The 27529-nt window shown below is 45.4% G+C and overlaps 2 protein-coding genes across 3 annotated transcripts in view; one reads left to right on the top strand and one right to left on the bottom strand.

The window, feature by feature from the left end:
- Positions 1–27529, top strand: part of LOC111864006 (COMM domain-containing protein 4) — a 71781-nt gene that overhangs the window by 1556 nt on the left and 42696 nt on the right. The gene's annotated exons all lie outside the window — the stretch shown is intronic.
- On the bottom strand, positions 983–26667 carry LOC111864001. Of its 2 annotated transcripts, none has more exons than XM_023850890.2 (7): positions 26621–26667; positions 12533–12677; positions 10466–10687; positions 10040–10182; positions 5901–6018; positions 4111–4165; positions 983–2670 (listed from the first exon to the last, which is right to left on the bottom strand). In XM_023850890.2, exons 2-7 carry the CDS (start codon positions 12674–12676, stop codon positions 1130–1132), a joined length of 2223 nt encoding a protein of 740 aa, XP_023706658.1. In that variant the 5' UTR covers position 12677; positions 26621–26667; the 3' UTR covers positions 983–1129. The 2 variants fall into 2 exon arrangements, with proteins under 2 accessions (XP_023706658.1, XP_033607154.1); XM_033751263.1 differs by having other exon boundaries at positions 10550–10687.

Genomic DNA, 27529 nt, shown 5'->3' with positions numbered 1-27529 from the left:
AGGAAGAGGAGATTCTTGCAGTCTTGCAGCAGAGTGGCAATGGTACCGGTTACCTTCCTCTTCTGTGTCCTGCCCATTTGGCTGCTGTACTGAGAGCTATCTCTCTCTCAGCTTTCGTGATATTATTCAGGAACACTCGGTATGGAAGTATCCACGTGCTTCACAAAAAGAAACGTGAGCGATAACTTCTGCTGATTTTACATGAAGGCTGCACAAAACAGGTGTGAGCCTCTTCCTTTCGCTTGTCAAGACCGAAAGCCAGAAAATGAAAAACTCACACTGCAGTAGTGTACCACTGTCACTACAACAAAGCTGTATTACATATTTAAGGTAAAGCCATCGCTGTCCATAATTTGTTTCCACACCATAAAAATATATGGGGGAGTGGAAGAACTATGTATATTTAACCTATCCAATGAATGATGGTTAGAAGTCAGATTAAGTTCTTGGACGCAATCAAATCTTGGTATCCATTGGATAGTAAGTTGGTTGGGCCCTTGAGCCAGTCTGGGTGCTGTTGAGATAATATCTCATTCCTTGCCATGATTTGAATCTCAGTTCTTTGATGGCCAGCTGTAAGCTAGCTCAGATACGCCAGAAGCTATCCTGGCTCCGTGTATAACACATGCTTATACTTACTTACTTACTCATGGAGCTGAGCCCTCTAGGAGGAGCCGCCAATTCTGCAGCTACTCAAGAATTTGCAAGCATTTTATGGAACCCGAAGGTTCATTACCATGTTCACAAGGGCCCTCCACTGGCCCATAGCCAGGTCAATCCAGTCCATACCATCCCATCCTATCTCTCTAAGATCCCACCTACGCCTTGGTCTTCCCAGTGGTCTCTTTCCTTCTGGCTTTCCCACCAATATCCTATATGCATTAACGCATGCTTATATAGTTCTATAAAATGTATATATCTGCTGTGAATTGCGCCTTATGTAAAAGAAGAGGAAGTTGGGTAATTACACATTGCATTTTATTAAACAAAGTCAGGAGAATCATTTATTAACTTCATGGCCTGTTGAGTACAGCGCGATGTTGTCAAAAGGATGCGATATTAGCAATGCCATAACCGTTTGTGGAACGCCACTTGGAGGGGCGCGCACTTGGCGGCTGTTAACTTGTTTTTAACGCTTTCCACCCCACGAGTAAAAATCAGCTCCCCTTCGAAACTGCCTGCCAGTACCCTGAGGAGGTATCTTAAGCGTATTTTGTCCTGCAAGTTTAACTGGCCGTTTGCCTCCCCAACTGGAGAACACAGCCCCAGCTGAAGATGGGTCCCACTTCTTAGATGCAAGAAAGACGTTACGGTAGCCTCCTCGTTTGCTCCAAAAGTCGGATAATAACCCTGGACTGTCCGGTCTGTGCATGCTTCCCAGAATGGTGAACAGCGATGCGGGGGCGTGACTGCGCTTGCCCCCCCAAGGGCTGAACGCTTTGCCCACTCTGTTCTTTCCGTTCTCAGGTCGCACTGAACGCTTCGTGACGAAGCTTGCGAACTCGGCGCTGTCGAACTCACGACCGTCTACTGCATTCTGCCCACTTAGCTCTGTATTTTGGTTCTTCTGTTTCCTCTCTTCCGACTCAGAGGTCGCCATATTTCCCTCAGAATATCCGTTGTCTTCGTTATTGTTGTCAGTCCTTAACTGAATTTTATCATCAAGAAGTCTCTGGTGCCTTTCCGCCGACGAGGATTGTGCATTGGCGTCTTTTATTTCTCTTTCGTCCGATTCGCGTGAATCTTCGTTTTCGTTGGAGTGGACAGTACCGTTTCCTGAGTGATTTTCCTCAAGTTCTTCAGATTTTGCCATGCTTCTCTTTCCATCCCAACTTGAGACATGTCTCTTCTCGTGTCCATTGCCATCAATGAACTTCTTTGTGTCCCAGACAGATAACAGAGCTCCTCTTTCAGTAACTTCAGGTTTACGTTCCCATTCAGGTATTTCGGCTTCTCCCTTATAGTCCAAACTACTAAATGGAGGTCCTGTCTTCACATCCCAGTTACTGGACGCCAGATTCTTTTTCCCACCCCAAGAACTGAATGCAGCTTTCCTCTTTCCACCCCAAGGCTTGAAAGCTGAGTCCCGTTTGCCGCCCCAACTATAGAATGCCGGGCCCCGTTTCCCACCCTCGTCACTAAAGGCGCTATCTCGCTTGCTCCCCGAAGCGCCGAATGCAGGTGCTGCCTGGTAGTTTTTTCCTGAAATACTAAATTCTGGGTAGTGCTGACTAGCCAAACTGTTAACTGCAGGGTCGCCATTACCGCTCGAAATACTGAATGCTATGTCTCTTTCTGGTTCCGTTTTACTGTCCAAAATGTCAAATGTCTTTCCATCCCTGCTGGTCAGGATAATAAAAGCTGGAGGATCTCTTTTTCCCCCCCAACTGCTGAAAGCAGGAAGTCGTTTGCTGCCCAAAGTAGTGAAGGCTGGCACTGTAAGCGGGACGTCTGTCGTCCCTCCCCAGCTACGTTCTTTGCTCAGAAGAGGAAACGATATTGACCTCTTGCCGCCCCAGCTGTGAAAACCTGGGACTCGCTTCCCGCCCCAGCTGCTGAAAGCCCGACGTCTGGCAGTTCCCAGGATGCTGAAGGGAGTGGCCTTCTTACTCCAGCGGACACCGGAGTTATGTTTCGGGACCTCCTGTGCTACTTCTGCTTGCGCACCTTCTGTAGATAAAAGTACCAGCAAGATATTTATAATCTAAGTGCATGGGGAAACCCACCCCCTCTAATAATAATAATAATAATAATAATAATAATAATAATAATAATAATAAAGATATTTGTAAACTGGAATTTACTCGGAAATGAATTATCGAATAAATACTGAAAACCCATGAACGAAAATCAGGTTTCAGTTTTCATCATTATCATTACAAATGCATTCATATAAGCAACTGTGAGGAAATTAATACATCTTTTTGGAATTTTCTTGAAGGGACTGAGGAATAGTCCGAAAACCTCAATTAGCCACAATTCGGACAGAGCCCCTTCAGAACAGAAGTGTACAGTGTTACGGCTGGACCATTCTGTTAGGTCAGACGTGGAACACAGACATAGTTGGACAGGTTTTACAATATGTCTCTGTTCTACATTTCATGCATATTTCGAAGCGATGAGGTGCTTTAGAGAAGACATTAGATTTAATCTTGCTGTTTAGACATAAAGTAACATGTTTCACCGATGCAAACAAATCAGACTTTCCGAACAAATTTCAATGTGAACCTCTAACTGCAAATTTAATCCGTTCAGTGATGAAATATTTAAGTGTAAAGGCGCGTCCACATGACTCGTGCTCATGTGACTCGCTATGCTCACGAGTAATGTGGACGATATGACAAGTTAGGAGACAAGCAAATTTAAAATTTTTAATTTAAAAACTATAGCCAATAAATTAAAATACGACTACAGCCTATACACACTACGAGTAAATATACGGATCCTCACGCGCCGAAGCCTGGCGTGCAACTGAAATAGTGTGGACGAAGATTCACGAGCACAAGTAAAAGCCAGACGAGTCTCCCGACGAGCACAAGCCTAGCGAGCACGAGCACGAGTAATGTGGACTCGCCTTAAGAGGAATGCATGTCCTAGTCACTTCAGCGAACTTTGAGTTTGTATCTTGGGACTGAAGATACCGCTGCGCCTTGTGCAAACTGATAACATTCAAGGCTAGGTTATCAATTACTTCGAGAGCTCGTGTCAATAGGATACAACAAGAAGAGAGTGAACAAAGTTCTTGATAAGTAGGTACATACTACTTGATACCCTTAACGTGGTGTTAATACAATCAAATCTATGAGGATGAGATTGGCGTGGGAGGTGTATGGGGGGAGAAGAGGCATGTATAGAATGTTTTCGTTGGAAGATCTGAAGTGAAGACATCACACGGGAGACCCAGACGTAGTGGAGATGTCATTAGCGCGGATCCTCGCTCAGGATGGAGACCAGAGGCAGGGGCTCTACACTCATGAATGTGGGAAGTTTGTTCGGCGACCGTCAGCTTTCCTAGGAGTTACTTGTGTGATGTGTACTGGTTACACAGTTTCTATCTTCATCCGCTGCCCTCAGCGTGACCTCCTAGGGCAGTGTGCACTGTTTGCTTACCTGCCTCCGTCTGGACTCGTCCGTCACTTCCTCTGTGCTGTTGGTGGGCTGTTTCCTGAAACACAACAAGCAACACAGTAGTGTAGAGCTGCTTGCAGTGTAGTAGGAACTGCGCATGCGCAAGCGGCAAGCGTGTCCCTGTCCTCAGTTAAGCATCATGCCATGAAAGTGAATAGGGGTTGGAGGTACAGCTCAACGCGCTCTTTACGTCGGAAGTAGATTTAGGTGTTCGGTACACTTCACACCCCGGCCGCCTTACCTCTAGAGCAGAAGCTCTCAGTTCGGTGGGTCGCAGAGCTGGCCTGAGGAGGCTGTCGAGAAGAGAAAAATCCCCTGTCCCCTCCTGGAAGGTATCCGTGGGTGCTCAGACGTCCAACTCGTAGCCTAGTCACTCTACTGACTGAGCTATCCCGGCTCCTGGGAACTTCCGCATGGATGATTAACTGGCATGTCTAGAAACTGTTCCGATATTTCGAAGTGGGTGTTATTCGTGTGTAGCATATACGTACACAGTATTCAGGCTGTTGGGCGTTGAATGATTGGATGATAATGAATAGCGGATTGGAAAGGACGTGGCAGGACCGAACAGACTGTCACAATGGTTACGCCCTAGACTCTTATTCTGGAGGTACTCGGTTAAAATCTCGGCGGCACCAGCTGTCAGAGTGAGGTTTCTGGTGTTTTTCAAAGAAAATATCACTGAACAAATATGCAGGTACACCTCCTTTAATTTAATATTACCTCACGTTGAAAAACTCGCAGTATATTGTCACGTGGTATGTGTGACTAAGACGGCGTTTGGATTGGTGAAGAGATTTATTTACCATTTATGCACACCACTCGCAATTATAAGTAATTATAACGTTACGGCTAATTTTTACAATTTAAAAATCACCAGAACACCCGCTAAGCTTTTTTCAGTTTGCTGTCTTTTCACCAGACTTTTCCTGGCAACGGCTTCTAACAGTGAAGATTCTTCAGCTTCACGCGCTCACGCCACTCTCGACTGGCCACCGTTTCACAACTCAACTCACTCTCTGACTACCAACTGATTTATAACATCTCAGCACGAAACATTCAGAAACCCCCTGTTTCCATTGTTATAGAGGCGTGTTTACCTCGCCGTTGTGTAGCAAAAGTCGTAACGCAGGCTACAGAAACCACAGATCTTCTAGTGTTTCTTGCGTGACTATTGCGGGCGTTACCTAGCAAAGACCGCTATTTACAGAGTCACCGCTAAGCAACGGGTGTATACCCCACAATATTGAACAGTTGCCGGTGTGCAGTGAAGTTTTGGGTGGTAGGTTGTGTGAGTACAGAGTTCGTAAAACCGAAGTAAACATGTAACAGAAACTTTTCTTCAGTTCACCGCTTTCTCTTTTATGTTGGTTAACCCGAAGAAATCGTCCGCCTGTCCCGGCCTCTTTCTTCAAAACGGCGCTTCGTATGTAAATTAATGAAGACAACGGGCGAACCTCTCGGAAAGGAAACCGCAGGGAATTTGTTAACTGTGCTGGCTGGTACATAAACAAAGCGTGTTTTACAGTAACCATGGCGGGGTGATGCGTTTGCATTAGAATGTGGCGCGATGCAAGACGAAAATATTTCTGAAATCGAAATGCAAGTGTTTCTAAACGGGAATGCTACAAATTCATTTGCCCTGAAAATAACGACCGCAATTTAGGCCGAAACGTTAGAATAACTTCAACACACGACGCGGTTGAACTCCGAAAGTGGCCAATACCGGAGGAAGCGAATACTTTACGCTTCAGTCATTGAGTTGGTCTCACCTGTCTGTCCTCTGTCCTCTTGCCGTGCGCATGCTCCAGGTGACTGCCAGACGCTCTGATGTCTGGCGTCGTCGCGTCCTCACGGTCTGCACTCAGCCCTGCGGGGGAAGCCCCTGAGCTGTGGACAGCAGACAGAACTATTTAGATGGATCCACTGGATGTCGCTTCGATCAGACTCGGCATTTCCACAGCACTGTTAGTCTCCTGCCTTGCAGACAGGAGTGTCATGCCGCCTCTATTTTTGTCCTGAAGATGGAGGCAGGGCACAACATGTCATCCTACACGCACACAATCTAAAATATATAAACACATCGACAGAACTTGAAGCTTGCTTAATGAAATGGCTACAAATTATTATCACAGAAATAATCCTTGTCTGTTTAAGGGCACTGTCAGTAAATCAATATCATATCATCATTATCATTATGGGCCAAACAGCCATTTTGATCCATATCCTCGCATAGAAGATTCTGTTAGGTTTGTCTTGAACTTGACCAGGAGGTTTTCACTTCTTTGGATTTTGCAATAATTTTTATACAGAGCAAGGTCATCAGCCTTGCGTCCAACCCCCACCCTGGAGGATCAGTTCCCTGTATTTATGTCCCTCAGTGAGAGGGTAGCCCAGTTATACCCCCAGGCACCGGGACCCCTTATCGTCGCCTCCTATGACTCGCAGGGCTACGGTGGAGGTGTTCGATCCTGCCTCCACACAGGAGGCATCTAACAATTGGGTGATAGGGGAAAACGAAATGGAGAAGGTGTGCAAGGAAGTCCTAGAGGCCGGCTACCAGGTGCCACACGTGCATCTGCCTGGAGAGACTGAGGAAGAGCACATAATACCACAACAGGACGGGCCGGGGTCCCAGCCGAGCGCGTCCCGAAGTGTTGGTCGGTGCTGCGTCTGCGGGAAGTGGATCCCAACAGAGGACTCCAGGAACGTCGCAGGTTGTAAGGCGAAGTAGGAAGGAGGAGGGAAGCTAAAGCAGGGTATAACGGGGAGCAAGAGAATCGGTAGCCGTGTGCATGGCATGGAAGTGTCACTCAAGACATATGCTTCCGGTCCATGTTCAGCTCGCATCCTACATACGGGCGCCCTCCACGAGGTTCGTTCCCGTCATTTTATTCAAGCGAATATCAACCTTAAACTCATCAGAGGAGTACGGCCATTTTTCTGTACATTGCACCGCTATCACTGAATTGTATCCAAGCCAGCAATTTAACCAGCAGCAAGCCGCTTGCTTTACGCACGCTAATCGAGCCGGCTGACTTAGCGGTAAAGTTCTGGACTCGCATGCCGGAGGTGCTGGTTTCGAATCCCGCCCTGGTTTTCTGACTACGAATTTTGCTTGTTTTTTCTCAGTCTCTTCGGGCGAATTTTAGGATAGTGCCTCGTTAAGACTAAAACTGCTTCATTTCAAATCATTTCCAGTTCATTATTCAAGAAAACCTACCTTTCGAAGCCACGTCGTGAGAAACGATTTGTTTCATGGCGTGTCTCATGCCTTAATGATCTGTATTGCCCCGTAATGCGTTCCTTCGTCAGAAAGACGAGTTTTGGCAATGGCTATACACAACCAAAGAGAAAATAATGTTTCTAGAATCATGATCGAGGACGTGTCGAAATACTTGATGTGTGTATTTTGGCAGATCTGTCTTCAGAATCTGTTTCAATGCGCACACATGATCAGCAGACTGGCCGCATGGATAATCTGTTTCCCACGGTGCATTGTGCACGAGTAATCTGTTTATGCGGGGACAGGTTGCACACAGTCTGACGCATTAAACAGTTGACAGACGAAGGCCGTGGGCGACAACTGTTGTCCTGCCAGTTCGCTTCTTCTCTTCTGTGTTGTAAACATAATTTGATTTTTCGTCTTAGTAATTTACGAATTCCACCAGAAGAAATAAGATGGCGACTGATCATTGATTGCGCAGAAGTCAGGACTCTTGCGTACATTCTCTGTGTGTCGCTTACTTCGTCTAGATGTGTTTTAAACTAAAATTGAGAAAAGCTAATAAAGCTTAAGAGATTTACGGTTCTAGGTAATCGCGTATGAGAGACGGGAAACAATTGAAATCAACAGAAATGCCTCTTTCTGACTTCGTCTCCGAGTAGGTCGCAAGATATTGTGACGTGATGGTTGAAATCCCGAATGATACGATCGGAGCAGACGTCCATTGCTAAGCAACGGGTCGGAAATCACGTTCCAGCTGCAACGAATAGCAAGTTGGCTAGAAACAAGATTACCGTGACAACCAACAGAATAACAGAGGGCAATTAACTGTTCAACGTGTTGACTTCTAATCCTGCCGCGTGGCAGTTATAAAAGGGAGTTGATTCGTTAATTCGAAGCAGTGGGATATCAGTCACAGAGATTCTGCATAGAGACTCGTCAGGTAGACGCCGTTCAGAACAGTTCAATGTATGAGCTCTTATAATTGACTGTAATTGTAAAGAAGTGCCATTAAACCCAATCATCAAATCCAGAACCCAGTGTTATTAGTCACGTTCTTAAACATTACGCTGCACAGTTTGAAAGGGGAACAGTTTTGCAACATCCAAACTCAGCTGCTTTATCTTATAGCTTACTTATCGCACGTTATGAACAACGGGCGCTTGTTCCCGTCACTGCAGTCGTACTGTTTCAGTTCCAATGACTAAGTGCATTTAGAGATATATCGTTATCGTTTCGCGTACAATTACACACTTCAACTACTCAGCTGCCGGCTGAATGTCTCACTGCAAACTGCTCTACCTGCGTGCTAACTACACAGTCTGTAGTCTCTTGAATTCTGTCCATCGAACTCTTGTCTCACTCACACTTACGTCTGAGACTGAGTCTTATCTCGTGTTACTCTCGCTTCACTTCGTCACTGTCACACTCAGAGTCAGAGTCACTTTACGAGTGGCAGTTTACACCAATCACTTCATGGCGACAAGCCCCTCAAGACCCACGACAGGCATTTTTTTCGACAGAATACTTGCTTCCATAGTCCTTATATAACATTCTCTCTGACGAGAGGATGGGTCTGTAGTTTACAATTGCTGCTGGCCTTCGCCACCGCAATCATTCTCAGATCCGAGTCCCGCGGGACTCACGGCCAAATTTTACTTTCTCAAATTCGAGGCTCCCCAACATGAAGGGCTAGGTCCTCGTATTTATATCCCCCAGGAACAATGTGGCGCGGGTATACCCCCGGGCGATGGGTTCACTTCACTTCGTCTGAGTCTGGGTCTCATGTTACGACCGACGGTCAGTCGGCCAGTCTGTCTTGGAATAAGGCGCCCATCTGGGACTTACGAGAAGATTTGTATTACTGTCAGACAGTTACAGATTTGTTGATGTGGGGCGCTTTCTCTGACGAGGGGACGGGTCTGTCGTTTACAGTTGCTGCTGGTCCTCGCCAGCGCAGTCATTTTCGGGTCCGAGTCCCGTTGTACTCATGACCATATCTTACTGTCTCAGAATCGAGACTTCCCTTATCGTCGCCTCCTACGCCCCTCAGGGTTATGGTGGTGTTCGAACCCGGCCTCGCATACACTTCGTCTGGCAAACGCCTGTGTTTTATTACCTTCGGCAGACCGCGTAGAGAACACCTCATTCCAGGGTTCAGTTGCAAATGTTTGTTTATATGCACGTTGTCCCGGGTTGCCTCCAAAATTGGTACTTCCATGCCTGGCTTCATTATTCCGGCTTTTAGGCGGCATTTACCGAGTCGTTGCCCAGCAAAGGACCCTGCCCCCGACTCTACTATTACAATGTATATTTATATATAGTTTTCGTTGGTTGTCTCACGACGCGTTCAGTACCGCAGACTGCATAGCATCGAGTGATAAAATTATAGATTAATGAAGTGGAAAGGATCTGAAAGGAAATGGTCGTGATTGTGGTATTATCCCAGCATTTCCTTGGAGACTGAGGGAAACCACAAAAAGCCTCAGATATGATATACAGTGTCCCGGCCGAGATTCGAACACAGTCCTTCCAATAAGAGCCTACAGCGTTACGCCAGACCAGCTGTCCACAAATGGCTTCACTCTTTATCAAAATATATGTCATCATGTCACATGTCCCTCCCTCAGGAAAATCCAGGAACAGGCAACGACCCCAACTCGTGTCGTCACGCCTCAGCCTCACCTTGAGCTGCCGCTGTACCCGGTGCAGGGCGGCCGGCTGAATCCCAGAATCTCACACAGCCGTAGATCCCCGGTGACGCTCCACGTCGAGGGTTGAGTAGGCAGCAGGCAGTACCTCTGTAGCAGGCGGGTCAGCACGTGGTCCTGCAGCAGGGGCCGCGGTGAGACAGACAGACAATGTACAGGTTTACAAGCGCCTTGGCTTCCAAGACCGAAATAAGAGCGCTACAATTTTAGCCCGCGATTCTAAACGGTGAAATCAGGCTTCAGAATGTTTACTCCTCCACGACTGAACATCGAAACTAACAGACTAGGCACTGATAGAGTTTGCAACTATTTGGCTGAATTTCAAGGCCTGTCCGCTCTTCTCCCGCCTACAGTTCAAGACCTGGCATCAATTCATGGCCTGGCCACTGTTTATCCAAACCTGTGTTAGCCAAGGTGTGCACATCTCAGTGTCGCTGCTACCGTCCGCATTTCCTGAACCCTCCTGCACCACCTGTTCTCGTACCCTGCGGTCCTCCATGTCGTCGAAGTAGTCCATCAGGGCGATTCCTTTGTCGGCCGAGGTCCACCCGCGTAAGGGTCCGTGATCGAACTCCAGGAGCTTCTGCAGGTTGTATAACCGCCTGGCGAACGCGCGCGAAGTCTGCAGAAAGAGGGATGTATTGTGTGGTTGCATATTTTGGGAGTATCATAGGGGCCATGATAATAGTAACATGGCGTTGGATATTGGGGCCTGTGGTGCTATTTCTGTTGTTTCAGTTGCGGAACATGAAATGCAGTGCATCAGCAGTAAAGGCCATGCTGCAAACCAATGGAGAACCCGTTAAAATGTCAACGTTAAGTTGTTGTGTTTATCAAGCTCATATTTTTTCGACAAATGTGGACTCTTGACATACCGACTTAACGTACTTAACATTGCTCTCATATTCTGCTCCCACTCGTAACTACTCGCTAGAAACCCGTACATAAGGACATTACCGACGGCACTCTTAGATGCTACATCCGCCACTGCCGTCCCTGATCCTGCATAAGTGGTGACGTTTGGGGTCATGTCGTATGTAACTACGCATGCGCAGAACGTCACGAGTTTGATCACTTAGTGAGTGGTGCATAAATTATATAAAATGTGATGTTTTCAAGGCGGTATCTAAGTGCGGTCTTCTGGGTTGTGACACCGTGTAGTCTTGCAGGTGGATTTCAACTCTTCGGAGTAAGAAGCTACCTCAATCTGCAGGATGCAAGTCTCTTTGAACCCTGAAGAATGAGGCAGTATATTCTGTCGAATCATCGTCCTCCTGGAATAGTACACGGCGTCACGAGCCAGGAAACTGCAGTGTGACGAGAGAGATTATCTTGTGGCCTGCAGGTCACATCAGCTCCTCTCAGTAAATTGCTTACTTAACAGCCGTATAGTTTCAGTAAAGTAAATTTATGCCTCTGCTTAATTACTAATTAATTAAACACAAAGACATGCGGGCGTATGGGAGAATGAAAGTATAGCTCCATCACTCTTTACCACGGCACTAGATGCAGGTGAGTGGTCAGCTTCACGCACCGGCCGCATTACCCCAAGGAAAGATAGAAGACTGGGTGGGCTGTTTGGACGCTGTTCTTGCCACTGCATGAACCTCAGCTAAGTACCGAGAACTTTAGTGTAGCGGCATGCTTTCATTCAGAGTACTTGCTTCGAATCTCGGCGTAGTGTCTTGACTTATGGCACCTTCCAGATCCATACCGACTCACGTTTTATGCTTAACTTTCCATCGTATCTGCTGCTAGGGATCTTGCACATTCGTGACGAGAGGTTCCGGCAACCCCTCGGTCAGTCCGAACAAGCACTTAAACCTTTCCGTGCTGCTTCTTGTTGAGCTGATCTACTCCTGTTGGGTTTAACGCGGACCTTAGGGAACGCGGTAATTACAACCTAAAGTTTTTTTTTCTGTGCTTAATTAAGCTGTACGTCATGAAGACGCATGTTGCACTGGATACATAGCTCCAGGCATTCGGAATCTCGGCACTGGATGAAGATGAGCTGTCACTTTCCCTCCTCGGTTGTTTTACCCTGGATAAAAAGCCTCGACCTCTCTTAGAAAGGGAACTGTTTGGGCCCCAGATCCGGTCTGAACTCTGTGGACATGTTTCTTACCCCTGTCAGGAATGAAACCCCGATTTCCCGGTCGTCCAGTCTGACGACTATACTGATCATCGAATTTCATAAAACTCATGCAATTTATTGGGTAGCTGAGAGACTATCAGCTTCTCAGGACACATACCCTTCCATTGAATTAGCTTACTTCTTCTCATTGATATAAGAGGGAATTTTTCTTTCACCGATCAAACAAAAACAATATATATAGTTCGGTCTAGAAANATATAGAGAGAGAGAGAGAGAGAGAGAGAGAGTAACACGGAAAGGGTTAAACGGTTTAACCACCCTGTGGCTGTACTTTGTAATGTCGTTTTCTATATGTGAGTGCGGCCCTCCTACCTGGTCTGAAGCGGACTTGTCCTCCCTGTCGTCATGCTGACCGCTGTGTTGCGGCATCCGTTGCGCCCTGACACCTGTACGCAGGCTGCATGCAACAATCATGACGGCCAGAAGCAGCAGCAGCTGCCCTCTGACGAGCGGCATTCTGAAACAGATGAAGCAAGCGTCAAACATGGCAGCACGGTCGGTTATGGGCAAGAAACGGACAAATCTATATTTAATTTTGGGCGCGTTGCAAAATGCACTCATTAGCTTCGTATGCCCTCATGTAACAACTGGAGAACTGTTGAACGGATTTTCATGAAATTCGATACTGGCCAGATTTACAAATTTCTTCGTCGCCGTCGCCTTTGAAAAAATCAGAAAAATATAACGGACAATTTACACAAAGGCTTACGGGAAATTGTGCTTTATAATTACCTTCACAATTCTTGTGTGTCCGCTAAATTTCTGCCGGTCCTCGCCAGCACAGTCATTTTTGGTTTCGGGCTCCGCGGTGCCTATGACATTTTTCTGTGTCACGTTTCTCTTGGTATCTCTTTGTGATTTGAAGCTTTCACAAAGTATTTGTAGACCTAGAGTAATCAGCTGAAGTAGGAAAGGATGGGTGAGGCATATAGGACGCATGGAAATGTGAAATGCATGTAAAATTTCAGTCGGAAACCCAAAAGAGGCATATGTCTGGCTGGGAGGTTATGAGGGTGTGAAGTGGATTAATGTGGCTCAGGACAGGATCCAGTGGCGGGATCTTGTGGACATGTTAATGACAATTCGTGTTTCATAAAATGGGGGGAACAGCAGGGAGACTTATCAGCTTCTCGTAAATATCTATAACGCATGTGAGTTTACAGCATCGGAAGAGAGAGGGCGGTATGTGGAAGTGGTCATGGCCTGTTTTAAGGAGGAATCCGAAAAATAAGTTAGGATTGTTTAATTCGCAAGTGGCTCCACGGAAGTGCCCTGCGAAACCCGGGCGTTTCGTGATTGTTTCGCGAGTGATTGATTGCCGGGCCATTGTTCCATCAACTCCTCACTGGTTCCAGGATGCGTATTTTTAAACCGTAGTACACAACCAGATGTAGCCAGTAAATTGACCTATTCATTCATTACGCCTCAAATTCTCGCTACTTTCCTGTGTTTCCCAACAAGTGTTGGTTCCCAGACGTTTCTACAAATGAATTCCCAACCATTTTTCATCTGCATACACAAAGCAGCCTGCTGTAGCGGTAAATTTCTTGTGCATGTGTCAGTTACTTCAAGACGATGTCAGTGTAGCGCCTGATGAATGATTAATTGGATAGGATTTTGAAACAAAAGGACTTGACATAACACAGATTGTATTGCGGAATTTTCTTAGAGGGACTGAGTCAAAGGACGAGAAACCTCAGGATGGCTAATGTTCTGTCCGAGATTCGAACTAATAAATCCCTGAATATGAGTCTACCGCTACGCCAACCCGCTTCATGCGCCTATGACCTTATAGGGAGCGTGCGGCTAGAACAAGGGGTGCCTGTACCCCAGGGGCTAACTCAAACCTCTTCAGGATGTAAGCGAGGCATATTTAACACTGTCAAACGCAATAACTTCTTTTGTCAAAATTTTTGTGATGGAAGTAAATGCAGTTTGCTCCACTTGAGCTCCTCAGTTGGCACTTGAGTCCATCTCAGCGGCATTTTTCATAAATCCCTCCCCTCAGTCTGTGTGCCTGTACTCTTATGCTTCCTATTGTTGCTAGGCAACTCCTCGGTAAACACGTTCCCGCGGCAATGAATACACGCAAAAATAGAATAATTTTTGGGCTGGTATATATGTGGGCCTGTATGCATACCTCCCTATCAATTTGTAGGCAGGAATTCAGTAAAGAAATCCCCGCGGGGACAAAGAATTAATTATTGGAAGCGTCGTTTTCTACGCGGTCCGTGCCGTATCAAAGCAAAGTAGGCGATTGCTTCTTCCCTCTCATCATAACCAGTCGTCTGTCTCAGCAATGTTGGGAAGGGCGCCTAGTCGAACATTGGATGGATTATGAAGGTGGGCTGTGGCGTGTTTCTCTGATTGTATTGAACGAGACTTCACTGCGCATGTGCCGAGGCCTCGGCTTTCTCAGCAAAATGCGCGGTGCATTTTGACGATGGTAATGAGATAAGTTTTGTGGACTGTGTGAGGGGTGCATCATTCTTCCTGCTCCCACAATGTGGCTGCAACCACTGTTCCGCTTGCCGTATTTCTCACGCACAAACCAACAGCCAGATCTAAAATCAACCGATCTAAACATGTACAAACTTTATTTACATGCATTACATGCCTGAGGAAAACTATTTTTCTTTTTCCTTTTGTTACAAAAGTTGTAGGAGTCATTTAAAAGTTTGTGAAATACAGCCCAACTCTTAATGTCCAGCGCTTGACAGTTCCTATTGTATCCATGAATTTCGGCTCAGCGCTTGAACAGGGGCAGAGCTCTCTGGCAGAAATAATAACTGAACACACACCTCTTTCTCCAGCCTTCCCCTCTACCCAGTTCCGTCTCCATCATGACAAAGCAGGAGGTTAGCACAGCGGGTTAGTATCCAGATGGCACCTAACAAGATAGGCAGCCGGGATAACTCAGTGAGTACAGTGAACAGACTGGTGGCTGGACGACCGAGAGATCGGGATTCGATTTCTGCCAAAGGAAAGAAATGTTTCTCTACTACACAGTGTCCCGCGGTAGCGTAGTTGGTTGGGGGGCTATGCTACAAGCCGGAAGGTCGCGGGTTCAAGTCCCGATGAGGTCACATTATTTTTTCCAATTGACCTAATCCTTCCAGCCGCACTATGGCCCTGGGGTTCACTCAGCCTCTAACAGAAATTAACAGAAATTATTAAATAATTTTCCTGGGGAGTAAAGCGCGGCCGGCGCATAAGGCTGACAACCTTACCGCCATCTTTGAGCCTATTGTCTAGATAATGTGGGACCCTCAACGTCTCACAACCCTATGGGCCTTCACGGCCTGGTACAGGGATAGCTTTAATTTTTACTCCACAGTGTCCATACCGCGCTGGGGCCCATCAATCTTCCTATCCAGTGCACACCTGGATGCTCTTTTCCAGGAGGTAATACGGTCGGGCCGCGAGGCTGAATCCCCTTTCTGATTCAGTGTCGAGGGACGGTAAGCTTAGAGCTATGCGCCTACTCATTCTTACGTCCTCATGGCGAAGTACAGCTTTACAGTTTTATCCTTTACCTTGTCGGCAGCGAAATTTCCCCCCAGGTCGAGTGTCCTTGACTTGTACCCATTATTTCGGTTTGGCCGCCAAAGGCCCGGCCTGTTCCAGGATTCTCGCGCGCCTCTAGCGGATAGCGGACCACACATGGAGCAAGTATGGATACCGCGCGCCGACAAGCGGGGCTGATTTGTTGCCTTTCGCTTGATTTGTTTCAGTTCTTTCCCCGCCTTACCCTCCCCGTTGTTGCAGGTACTGGCCTGGGATCGAACCTGGGCCGCCGTTGGAACCCGGCGAATAACACTGAACTTCGGAGAGTATTGCGGTTCTGGTTTTATGGAATGTGACGCCTTCCAGTCTGGTAAATACTTACCAACGTTTCGGAGGAACCTTATACTCCCTTCTTCAGGGAATGAAGTGGAGACATTATGTTCTTACACAACGTTGGTTACCATCTACCACACTACACGGCGTCAGATCCGTGTGCGCTGCTTCGTATTTGCCTTTTGGTTCCACAACGTAGAATCAGGACGAAGGGTAAGGAGGGTCGGCACGTCTGTCTGTGAGCCGTTCCTTTCGTGTCTCTGCTAAGTAAGACGTGACAGACCGCATCTGGCCCGACATTACAGCAATAGCCTATCGACAGCTGAAGACAAGTGCATGCTGTTGTCTCTTAGAGCACGGCCCGCGCTATCGAAGGGAAGAACTTGCTATACTGGCGGGTTAGAATATCTCCACCACAGCCCTGCGAGTCGTACAAGTCGACTGGGTCATCCCGTCACTGGGGGATGTAAATACGGGGACTTGGTCCTCCAGGTTTGGACGCAAGGGTGGCGATTTTGCTGTGTGTAAATATTACTGTTACGAAATCTAAAGAAGTGAAAACCGGTTGCAATCTGGCAGAATCATCTAAGGAAGGCTGTGGCCCGAAAAGGGCTGTTCTGCCAGTGATGATGATGATGATGATGATAGTTTTGTTTATTTTAATTTATATTTAACGAGGAAAGACAGTATTTGATTTGAGTGCTGCTAGCATTTCGACGAATTTAATAATTTCTTAATTTTTTCTTCTCACTTGTTGCCGTTGTTCCCGAGCCTGTCTACACTTCCGGATGAAGTGGTGGCCTGTTGCCTGAACGTGCTCTACAAGAAGTTACCAAGTCGAGATACTACGATGACCGAGACTGCTAAGAAGTCCAGGAGGCCTCGTGTCTCTCGCGCAGAAGTCCAGAACGGTTTGGCTCCGCTAAAAGTCTCATAATTTGTGTCTCTGAAAGACAGGCCTGCTCGTGCTTTATGCACTGTGCTGGGGAGCTGTTATTGTGCGAGGCAGGAGTCATTGTTACTGAGCCACTCCGCAATTAGCTTAATTTTCTGTGCGCCCAAACTACTGCAACTCTCCTCATGACAATTGTCCATTAGGAAAGCGAACCTCCCCGCACTCAGTTACACGAACAGATGTCGAGGCCTTGACACCGTCCATATTTCCGCAACAGCACGCTCTGCTGGTAGGCACGGATAATTAGAAAGTATAAAACGGCTGAAGACGCTTTATTCGTGTCACAGTTGTTGAATTGCGGCAGTTCATTAAGTCCGCTGACACGTCGCGCGGCATTTGTTTTGTTCAGGCTTTCGGAATTACGGCACAGCCAGTTTTGATTAGTTGGACAGCGCACATCTGTCTCCATGTGATAATCCCGGGACTGCTTACGGTAATAATGATGTGCAGGACGGGATGCAGACCTTCCAGGGTGTTTCTTTTGTTTCCAGTGAGATATTGACCCCATTTCGATAGCTCAGTCCGTGTAACTGCTAGGCTGCGGTCTAGATGGTCGAGGTATCGGGGTTACATTCCCGGCAGGCCAGGCGTAAGGATATTTTTCTCTTCACAGCGTCCATATCGGCTCTGAGGCCAAACAAAAAACCATATATAACAGGTACCAGACGCTGCTTCCACGAGGCTAAATAGGCCGGGGCATTAAACTAATCATTCACTTCCATCTGTTGCTGAGGTTAAGAATGCTTTATCTATACCACAACTTCCCCACACACATTTACGGCTTGTTGGTGAATCATTTAAACATCGGAATCCCAGAAGTGAAACAAAAAGCAAATACCGTGGTTTTGCTCCGCAAGCGAACTATAGCGACCGAGCGACCGTCGCTTGTCGGCGAAGTTAATGCTAACTTTAGCGGATAGAGGGTAACGAATCCCCACGGCCGTTAATTTCGGTTTTCTAGACCAGAGCCACTACTTTTGCATTCAGGTAGCTCCTCAGTTATCCTCACTAATGTGAGTGGACCCCGTTCCAGACTCACTACTTCTCGGAAAATCTGGTAGCGCCTGGAATCGAATTCGGACCTCTGGATCTGTAGCCAGGAACTCTGACCGCTAGACCACAGAGGCGGCCCGGAATCCCAGAAGTGGTTATTTAAAATTCAAATAAAAGTGAGCGTTAGTTTAATTTCAGAGATGAATGAAGAGACGCTATCGATTTCAAAGGTATCATATCGCGTCCATTGCAGCGAGAGTATCTGAGGAGTGCCGAGCCGCACAGTCAGAGAGACAGGAGTTGCTTTATATTGCTCGGGAATATGATAAAACTTGATCTCTTTTACTTTGTCTGTCAGTAGTACTAATACGAGAACACTAATTGTTTTCGATAACCGAAAGTGGGCCTACCGAGTACTGGAACCTTTGTTTTATGAAACTAGAGGCTATGGTTTCACATGTCGTTCGCATTTCCTCTAGAGCAGCACCGTCGCTCAGCCACAAACCCATGTTCAGTTATATCCATTATTTCCGGGTTCATTTTCATTTCTTTTCCTCTGCAAAAAGAAAAGCACACGTGTATCGCTTGGCATCTGGTCGCTTTTCTTTTACGATCACTGACGCCGTGCTTGTTCGATATTTTCATTGGAGACGACGTGAAGTGTGACGCGACGGACTGTATGTACGTAATTTTAAAGAGCGAGGTATGTGGAAACGGAATTAGCGTTCCGACATTTTTCAAGCGGAGAAGAGGCGGCATTCTTTGGTTCCCTTGAAGAGAAACAGCGGAATTTACGTGTGTTTCTGCTCTTTGATCTTAGATATTAAAGAAATAATGTACAGAGGTGTGGACTGGGTTCAGGTGGCTCAAGTTAAGGACGAATGAAACGTTGCAATGATCCTTTAGGAATTCCTTGACTCTCTGGGTGACTATCAGCTTCTCGAGGCGGATCTGTTACTACAGCTCGGAGTGGATGTTGTTTACTGCAGATGGAAGCCTCGCGACCCACGCAAGATGGCGGCTGATTGAAGAGATTTATCTGATTATCAGTGCCACGCGACAAATATACTGAACTAAATATACATGTCAGTTCCCTCTACTCTGCATACATGAATGCAGTGGGCGTCGCTTAATTATTTATCGGTTGTAGGGCGCCTACTTTCTGCTTCCTTGCAGTCAAGTCTTTGTCCTCCCTAATGTGTCCTGCTCAATGGCAAGTGATCTCAGAAGTTGATACAGCAATGTATAGTACACACATAATGAGCCTCATTTTGTCTGTTTTTCCTGTGGCTTAGTTCGTGACTCTGCCGATAGCCTATACGTATAATTAATGAATAAAGAAGTACAAATAAAGTGGAACGAAGAGGTCGTTGCCTAATCTGAGGCGCTAACCCAGAACTTCCGTGGTGAGACTGAGAAAATCCTCGTATCCCTTTCTCCAGCTGGTCTCCGGGCGGGCATTTTATGTATGAATCATACTGAAATTTAAGCAGTGTGCATGATCGAGACATATAGCACGTATGGGGATATTATCTGGTGATTATCTACGTACATTGTTTTTTGTAGTATAAAATCTTACTGCGCATGTGCGAACACAAATGACCATATCCAGATTTGAGTTTCTCGTTTGACTGAAATGAAGCCTGCTTCCACATACGAGATCATATAACTCATACTCCATAAAGAGAGCTATGCCCCTATACAAAATTTGCTGTATACGGTTTAATGCATAAAGGGATCTATTTTAATAGTCTTGTGCCATTTTACAGCTTAGGGTTAGACCTGTGTTTGCTTCGTGGTCTTCCGGGAGCAGTACCGGGTGACTTGAAGGAAAAGAGCTGAGCGGACTTTACTTGCAGTTCATTTTACCCTGCTTTTCTCCATTCCACCATTGCTTCTGGCAGCACATTATCGTATACTCGGTCTCCAAATTGTGGGGCTTTAATTTGTGACCCGGCGCTTGGCTAGGCTTACAGTAGCGACGTAAGTTTTATCACACAAGGCGCCGCGACGGGAAATGTGACGGCACGGCCTCTTGTCTTTATAACCTTAATTCAATGATGGTTCAGTCCACGCTCTTGCAATGGTCCAACCTTAATACGCTAAAATGTACTGGCTTCTGTTTCCCGAGCCGCCTTCAATATAGCTGCACTTAGAAGAATCAAGTACTCTATTGCAGCGAAGAGAAGGCGAGGCAACTATCGAGCCCCATCTGCGTGTACTGTGCATGTTGCAAACATTGGCATAGTTTCCACAAGGCTCTTACTTTTACTGACTTTGCTCTGAAGCTCAGTGTATTTGTGAACGAGGAGTAGAAGGACAGGGTCTGCCCGTTCTGCATGATACTGGCCTCGCCTTCTCTTCATTCGATGATGTAACGGGATTATTAGATATACGAGGCAGAATATTTGCTAGAAATATGGGGTCGTGACTTGATTTGGTGACGTATTACGTTTATTGTTTCCTTCCCGTGAACCTGTCTGCATGCAGATACACTATACGTTAAATTTCGCAGCATGTGTCGGGTTTCGGCCGTCATCAAATATTTTACACGTCCTTTTGACTTACCTGCTCTTTTCCCTACTTTGGTCAGTGTTTACATGCGTGTGTATGTGGTGAAGCCAGTCATTTGTATATTCATTGAGTGCCCTTGTTCTCGTCTTAGTTAAGTAAAAAATGTAAACTATCACTGTAACAGGCCGTGAAGGCCCATAGGATTGTGAGATGTTGAGGGTTCCACATTATCTAGACAATCGGCTCAAAGATGGCGATAAGGTTGTCAGCCCTACGCGCCGGCCGCCCTTTACCTCCAGGGAGATTACTGGTACTCATTTCTGTTAGAAGCTGAGTCGACCCCGGGTCCATAGTGCGGCCGGAAGGATTAGGTCAATTGAAAAAATCCAATGACCTCATCGGGACTTAAACCCGCGACCTTCCGGCTTGTAGCATAGTGCCTCAACCACCTACGCTACCGCGTGCCCCCGTTCTCGTCTCGGTTACAATATTAAAGTTTAAAATGATCAATAGTACACCACCAGTACCACACAATCATACTTCAAAACGCAGCGCTCTCAGATATAAGATCATTCATTCATTCGTTCATTCATCAGTGGCTCAATATGCTTTTGCTGGGCACTGATCGTTTTTTTTTCAATTTCGTAATCCTATACGCAGTCGGTAGTGGTCCTTCGACGGTGGATGAGCCCGTCACAAGGCCGCTACCTACACAGAGAACGGGACAAAACTGAATAAATGCACACATATATCACTGCTTCGAGTGGGATTCGAACCCACAACAGCAGTGTTCAAACGGTCGAAGAGAGTTAATGCCTTAATCCGCGCGGCCACCGTGATCGGTCCAATTTATTTAATTGTAGTTGTAATTGTATTTGCATTGTATTCATTGTGTGTAATGTGCCCCTTATTGTTTGTGTATTTTTTGTGCTGTGTTTTGTTTGAGTGTGGTGTGTTATTTTGTGTTGTGTCTTATTGTAATATTACTGCTACCGGGTAAAACCCATTTGTAGTTTAAATAAAATAATAATAATATCACACGCCCGAAAGTTTCACAAAACAAAGATAAACTGTGACTGTAAGAAATTACGCCAAAAGCGATCCAACATTATACAGCACTGGATCGTGATTTAGGCATATTAACTGACAAGAAATATCATAGTCACACATTTGATATTCTGATATTTGAATATTGTACTGATGAATCAGTAAAAACAGACTGCACCTGAATGACGCATGTATTGACACATTTAACCCAATATTTGAAACATTACATGAATTAAACACTAGATAGCAGCACACACACCTTATATAAAACAGAACTGACTCAGCTAAGCAAGCAGTCATAAGAGCTACACACGACACGAAAATAGGAACTACTCACCGCCATAGGGTGAGTACACATACACACCCACGCTCATCCGGTTACAGTTACTCCCGATGTTGGATCGGAATACGAAAAAAGAAAAATTCTGTTCACACTTGAGTACGTACTTTAAAATATAGGCGGGATTTAGGTGCACGAGGGGTCAGGGCAAGAGAACTTTCAGGCTGTGCTGAGGGCAGCTGGAGAGACTGAAACCCAAGGTTGGCTTCAGCTGGATGAAGGAGACCCTGGATTTGAGTTTCTTCTCTCTTTACAGTTTTGAATCAAGGCTCTACAATAATTTTTAATTCATTTTCATCAACACTAACCATATCATTAAGTTTACATTTATTTTTCTGTTTTATTTTGTCTTTTTTGGCCATCTTTTGCTTCATTGGTCCGGATGACTTCTTTCCTCCCAAATTAATCCGAATTAGCGAGTTACACGCGTTACAGACACATGAGCGCACAGACGAGGCCATATCCCAAAAATTGAACTTGCGAACAGAAGTACACCAATTTTACAGACACCCGAAAATGACCAATGTTTGTCGAAACATGTAGTATGAATGCACCGCTGATGTAGAAGAGATTGCAAAGTTTATAATTTTGTAAAGGTTTCAGAAAGCAAGTTGCAGGCAAGACGGCCAGGCTAATATCTAACAAGGAATACACAAATGTCCGACAACCGCAGGAACTGACACTATCGCTGTGTCCCCAAGAGCACTTCCTGAAGCCTCCTCCAATTATCCAGGTCGTAACGTCAGTTACGGCGAGTTGGGTAAGGGTGGAACAAGTGGAGGCTGAAGAAAACTGCGTAAGGAGTAGATGCATAGTCTCTGCTCTTATTGGGGTGTTCAGATGGAGCAGGTTGGCCTAGCGGTAACGCTTTATGTAGGCTCGTATTCACGAGGGCTCTGTTCAGCTCTTGGCTGAACACCGCCTGTACTGACGGGTATTTTTCTTCGTTCCCTCCACGTGAATATGGCGATAGTACGTCACACAAACGCGTCCTTCCGAGTCCCTTGCAATTCAGCAGTCATCCTGCCATCTGACGACATACATTCCCGGTCGCATATTCAAAACATCGTAATCCGACACATGAACAAGAAGTTCTGAGAAGAACTATTCTCCTACGTTCCATTAGTACAACACGAACCGCATAGAGAACGACTCTTCCAACAATTTGCCTTTGCAGCGGGAACGCCTTTACCGGGTTACCTGGCAACGAAAGGAAGGGCACACGTAGGAATACACAGACCGGTGGGAGAGATGTATGAAGTGCGCCGTTGAGATGGGCTCAGGTGCCGTGATATGTACATACCGAGTTTCGTAAAAATTGGTTCAGGCATTCAACAGTTCATAAGAAAGATAAACAGAGAGCGTGGTGATTTCATAAGCCTACTTTCATTTATTTCTAAGTAAGGAAAATAGGCTAAAATGAATTGACCGAACGAATCGAGGACAAGATGGGTAAAACATGTAGAACTCTACTACATTTACTGCTGCATTACGGATTGTTTACTAAGCTGTTTTTTGTTTGATTGCTAATTTGTTATTGACTATTCGCTGAGTGTTTCCCTGATTTTCTTTAGTCCCTCTAATAAGATGCCTCCAAGTTCTCTAAAAGGCTGTGAATTTCTTGATGCGGTGAGCGACAGTAAGTTTCACAACATACCTTCTGTTCTGTTGTGTCATTTAATCAGACAAATTCGCTGCTAACTGATCAGCTCAGTGTGAAATGAGTTCCTATTTTGCTCTGTCTAAACATCGCTACTGCAGCTACAGCGTTTAGCTAATTACACTTTTATTTATCCAGTTTGACACCTGCTTACCCCAGCGTCACTTGTTCCCATAGCAACATGACGCAGGCCTGGAGCTCAACTGAAATCGTAGAGGCTTTGATTTGAGGTGATTGTATGATTTAATATGTAACTTTCTTGCCAATTGTCCTCAGATCGAATCCACCATATGAAATGGCACAAACTGGCATATTGATCATTATCGTTTGGTTTTTGTCGCGTCCATAGCAACGGAATTTGTAGAATTTCGCGTATTAGTGTTCAGTTCCTCCATCTTGTTGTGTCGTAATAAATATGAACGCAAGAACTAATTGGTGAATATTATTTCAGGATCACAAGACGTGTCAGGTGTGCTGATCATCAATCGGTACGCCATTTAGAAATAAAAACTCTTGTTAATGGTTTGATATATATTGCTTGCTCACTAATTAGTGCACATGTAATTACAGATAAACACGCAGCACGTTGTAACAATAATCATGCAATCTACACATCATCACACGCCTGCGATGTAAACAACCAAAGGAAATTAACATTCAATTTAATCCGCTTTACGAATTCAGATACTGGATTCCGTCGCCATTTTGTAATATTTTGCTCTGTAGATCAGAATTACAATGATGAATGTTTAGAAAAAAATATTTGTAATATACACAAAAAAGTCAAAAGATAAAATTCCGCTGTGCTTAATTAATTAAGCAGTTATGCACTATACCATGAAGCTTTCCTATTTCAATACTAAACCTCGCTTTCAAGCAGCCACTCCTGGTCTTATTATGTCGGTCAGCTTGGGAACGAGTGGAATTTCTACAGCCTTTGCACCTGGATATAGAGGAAATTTTGCTGTAGAAATTTAAATGAAGTTAAATTCATTGCGAGGTTGATATAATATTGGTAACGATCTACAAGTTGATACGGCGATTCACAGACACAGACAGCATGATGATGTCATAAGCGTACTTTTACTTTAATTAAATAAGGAAAGTATCAGGGACTGTCCAAAAATAAGAGGATTTTAGTTTGTTGGGTGCGGGGTTCTCACAGAGATGGCCGAGGACGGAAGGCTTCTGCCTTCTGAGATGTGAGCAGAATTTTGATTGACCCTTTCTTATTGCTGGTTATTTGCCTGGCTTACCCTTCAACCCTGAAAAAGGAGGCAATACGTCCCTCCGTCACGCCTGTAAACTCAAAACGGACTACACGGCGGCCCACGCCATAAGGTCACAGTGACCGCTGTGAGAACCTGAGATTAAAACAAATGTAGATTACTTAACTCTGACAGACAAATGCCTTGAAGATACAAGAATGTTTCTTGCCCCTCAGATTACGGATCTGTGTGTGTGTTCAACAAAAACCAATCCAGACTTGTAACTATATCGATAAAACGAAGGCTCAATGGCGGATCTTCTTTCTTTGTTAGCGTGTTTAGTTCCCGAGACTTCTCTTGTTGCTCAGCGCGGCCTCGTGTCGGCCCCGCATAGCTGCTGCTGCTGCTGCGCGTGAAATGCGAACAAAACTTTACGAAGTCCCTAGAGAACGGCCCATTTTCAAGATTTGGTACACGGCGTGGGAGACGCACCTGACTAATATTGCACTGTGTCTGCTTCTCATTGAGGTATTCACTGCAGGCTCACGTCCAACTCACACTAAAAGTTCTTGAATTGAATTTCTTTTTTAACTATCAATTATTTCAAGTTGCACAACATGTTTCATCCTATTTGTCCATCGTGGGGTGCGCTAAAATTGTTGGGAGAAATTGTTGCGCTTTTGTTTACTTTAGTAACGTTGAAGAAACCCGTGGACAAAAGTTACGACAGTTTACAAAAGCGGAACAATTTCTCCGACAATTTTAGCGCACCTCATGATGGACAAATAGGAAGAAACATGTAGATACTACAGTAGTTACTATAGGATTCTGACGATGGTGTATAACACACAGAGATACTGGGTTTTTTGGACTTTATCCATCGTCCTGGTTTTTAAGATAACAAATAAAAACACGACGTTTCGGAAACTGGATCTGTTTCCGTCCTCAGGTGAAGGAAAGCACCTATTCTGTTGGGTCCGTTAGAAAGAGCTAGCCTCAATCACTGGACAAACCGATGTCACAAAACATTAAGATTATAAACACCTGAGACCAGGCTAAGTCCATGAGAGCTAATAAGAAAAATATTCATAACAAATTGTTTGTCCAGTGATTGAGACTAACCCTTTCTAACGGACCCAACAGAATAGGTGCTTTCCTTCATCTGAGGACGGAAACAGATCCAGTTTCCGAAACGTCGTGTTTTTATTTGTTATCTTAAAAACCAGGACGATGGATGAAGTCCCGAAACCCAATATATCAATGGATACTACAGGTTTCTGCCGATGGTGTATAACACACAGAGATACTGGGTTTTCGGACTTTGTCCATCGTCCGGATTCTAAATAACTACGAAAAAAACAAAACACAACGTTTCGGAAACTGCATCTGTTTCCGTCCTCAGGTGAGGCTCCAGTGATTGAGGCTAGCTCTTTCTAAGGGACTCAGCACAGTATTCCCTCACCTGATGACGAAAACAGATCCAGTTTCCGAAACGTTGTGTTTTCATTTCTTAGTTATTTATTATCCGAACGATGGACAAAGCTCATCAGCAGGATGAAACATGTTCAACTTGAAACAGTTGAGAGTTTTAAAAAATTAAAATTTTTAATTTAAGAACTTTTAGCGTCAGTTGCTCGTGAGACTGCAGTGAATACGTGAATAAAATGTTTGCTATAAATATTTTTGATATTTCGAATATTTAGCGAGATGGAACTGACAGATTTCTGCTAGACGCTGCCTCTCCCGACGCCATTAAATTTAAACAGTAGATTTGTATCGCCAAGAACTGAACATCGAACAGACGAAGTGCGGGTTGCGTGTGCACCAGGCTGAGCAGGCTTACCTGAAGAGTCGGGGAACCCCGCTGTACTGCTCACGGTCCAGGGGGGCACTGCTCGCTTCGCGCCCCGCGCTCCGGTTATAAGGCACATTACGCCACCTACAACGCCGTTTGCCATTGGTCCCAACCCCCACAGCTAGTCTCTCATTGGCCCACTTCTTGGCCTCTTATTTTTTCCTAAATTTGTGATTCATTGCTGTTGTTTATAAACTGTGGTCCGCTACACAAGAAACACCATATGCAGGTTGCTATGAGAGTTGAACAGTCACATACTTTCAGAGAAATTAACAAAACACACACAAATTAAGCATTACAATATGTTATTGTTCCGCGAATTCGATACTGTACAGTTTTACTGGTCTCTGTTCACAGACTCCATTCTGGATTTAAATCGGACATCAATACCGGACACTTCACGTGAAGGCCGAGCAGCATATCAGAGCGCAACTCGCTAAATGTTTATCAGGTAGAAAAATGTTTAGAAACGAAGTTGTTAATACCAATTAAACGCACAGTTTTGTTCATTACTATTTTTTCTCTAAGCCTTCCCGGTTATCGGGAAAATTAACCCTGGAAAGCCAAGTGGTAACTATATGTACCACCTCTTTCAGCATTCAAAAATTCTGCATTCTGCCCACAAGTGCATTTGCGTGTTCCGTATGGTTCTCACAATAAACAGCGACTGTTTCCCTAAAGAGCATTAACCGGTTGGGCTTTGTAGTGGAGACGTAATGTGTTTCCTTTGCGGTACGAACTGAATTGTTATATATTATTTAGAAGAAATTCGGCCTTTGATGTTACTCCCCGTGAGGAGGCGGGTTCGAGTACCTCCACCGTAGCCTTGCGAATCGTGGAAGGCGACGAAGAAGGACCCCAATGCCTGGGTCTATAACTTGACCACCGTGTTCCTGG

The sequence above is a fragment of the Cryptotermes secundus genome, unplaced genomic scaffold, assembly GCF_002891405.2.
Source record: "Cryptotermes secundus unplaced genomic scaffold, Csec_1.0 scaffold279, whole genome shotgun sequence".
Taxonomy (NCBI): domain Eukaryota; kingdom Metazoa; phylum Arthropoda; class Insecta; order Blattodea; family Kalotermitidae; genus Cryptotermes; species Cryptotermes secundus.
This window is presented reverse-complemented; position numbering and strand designations above follow the sequence as displayed.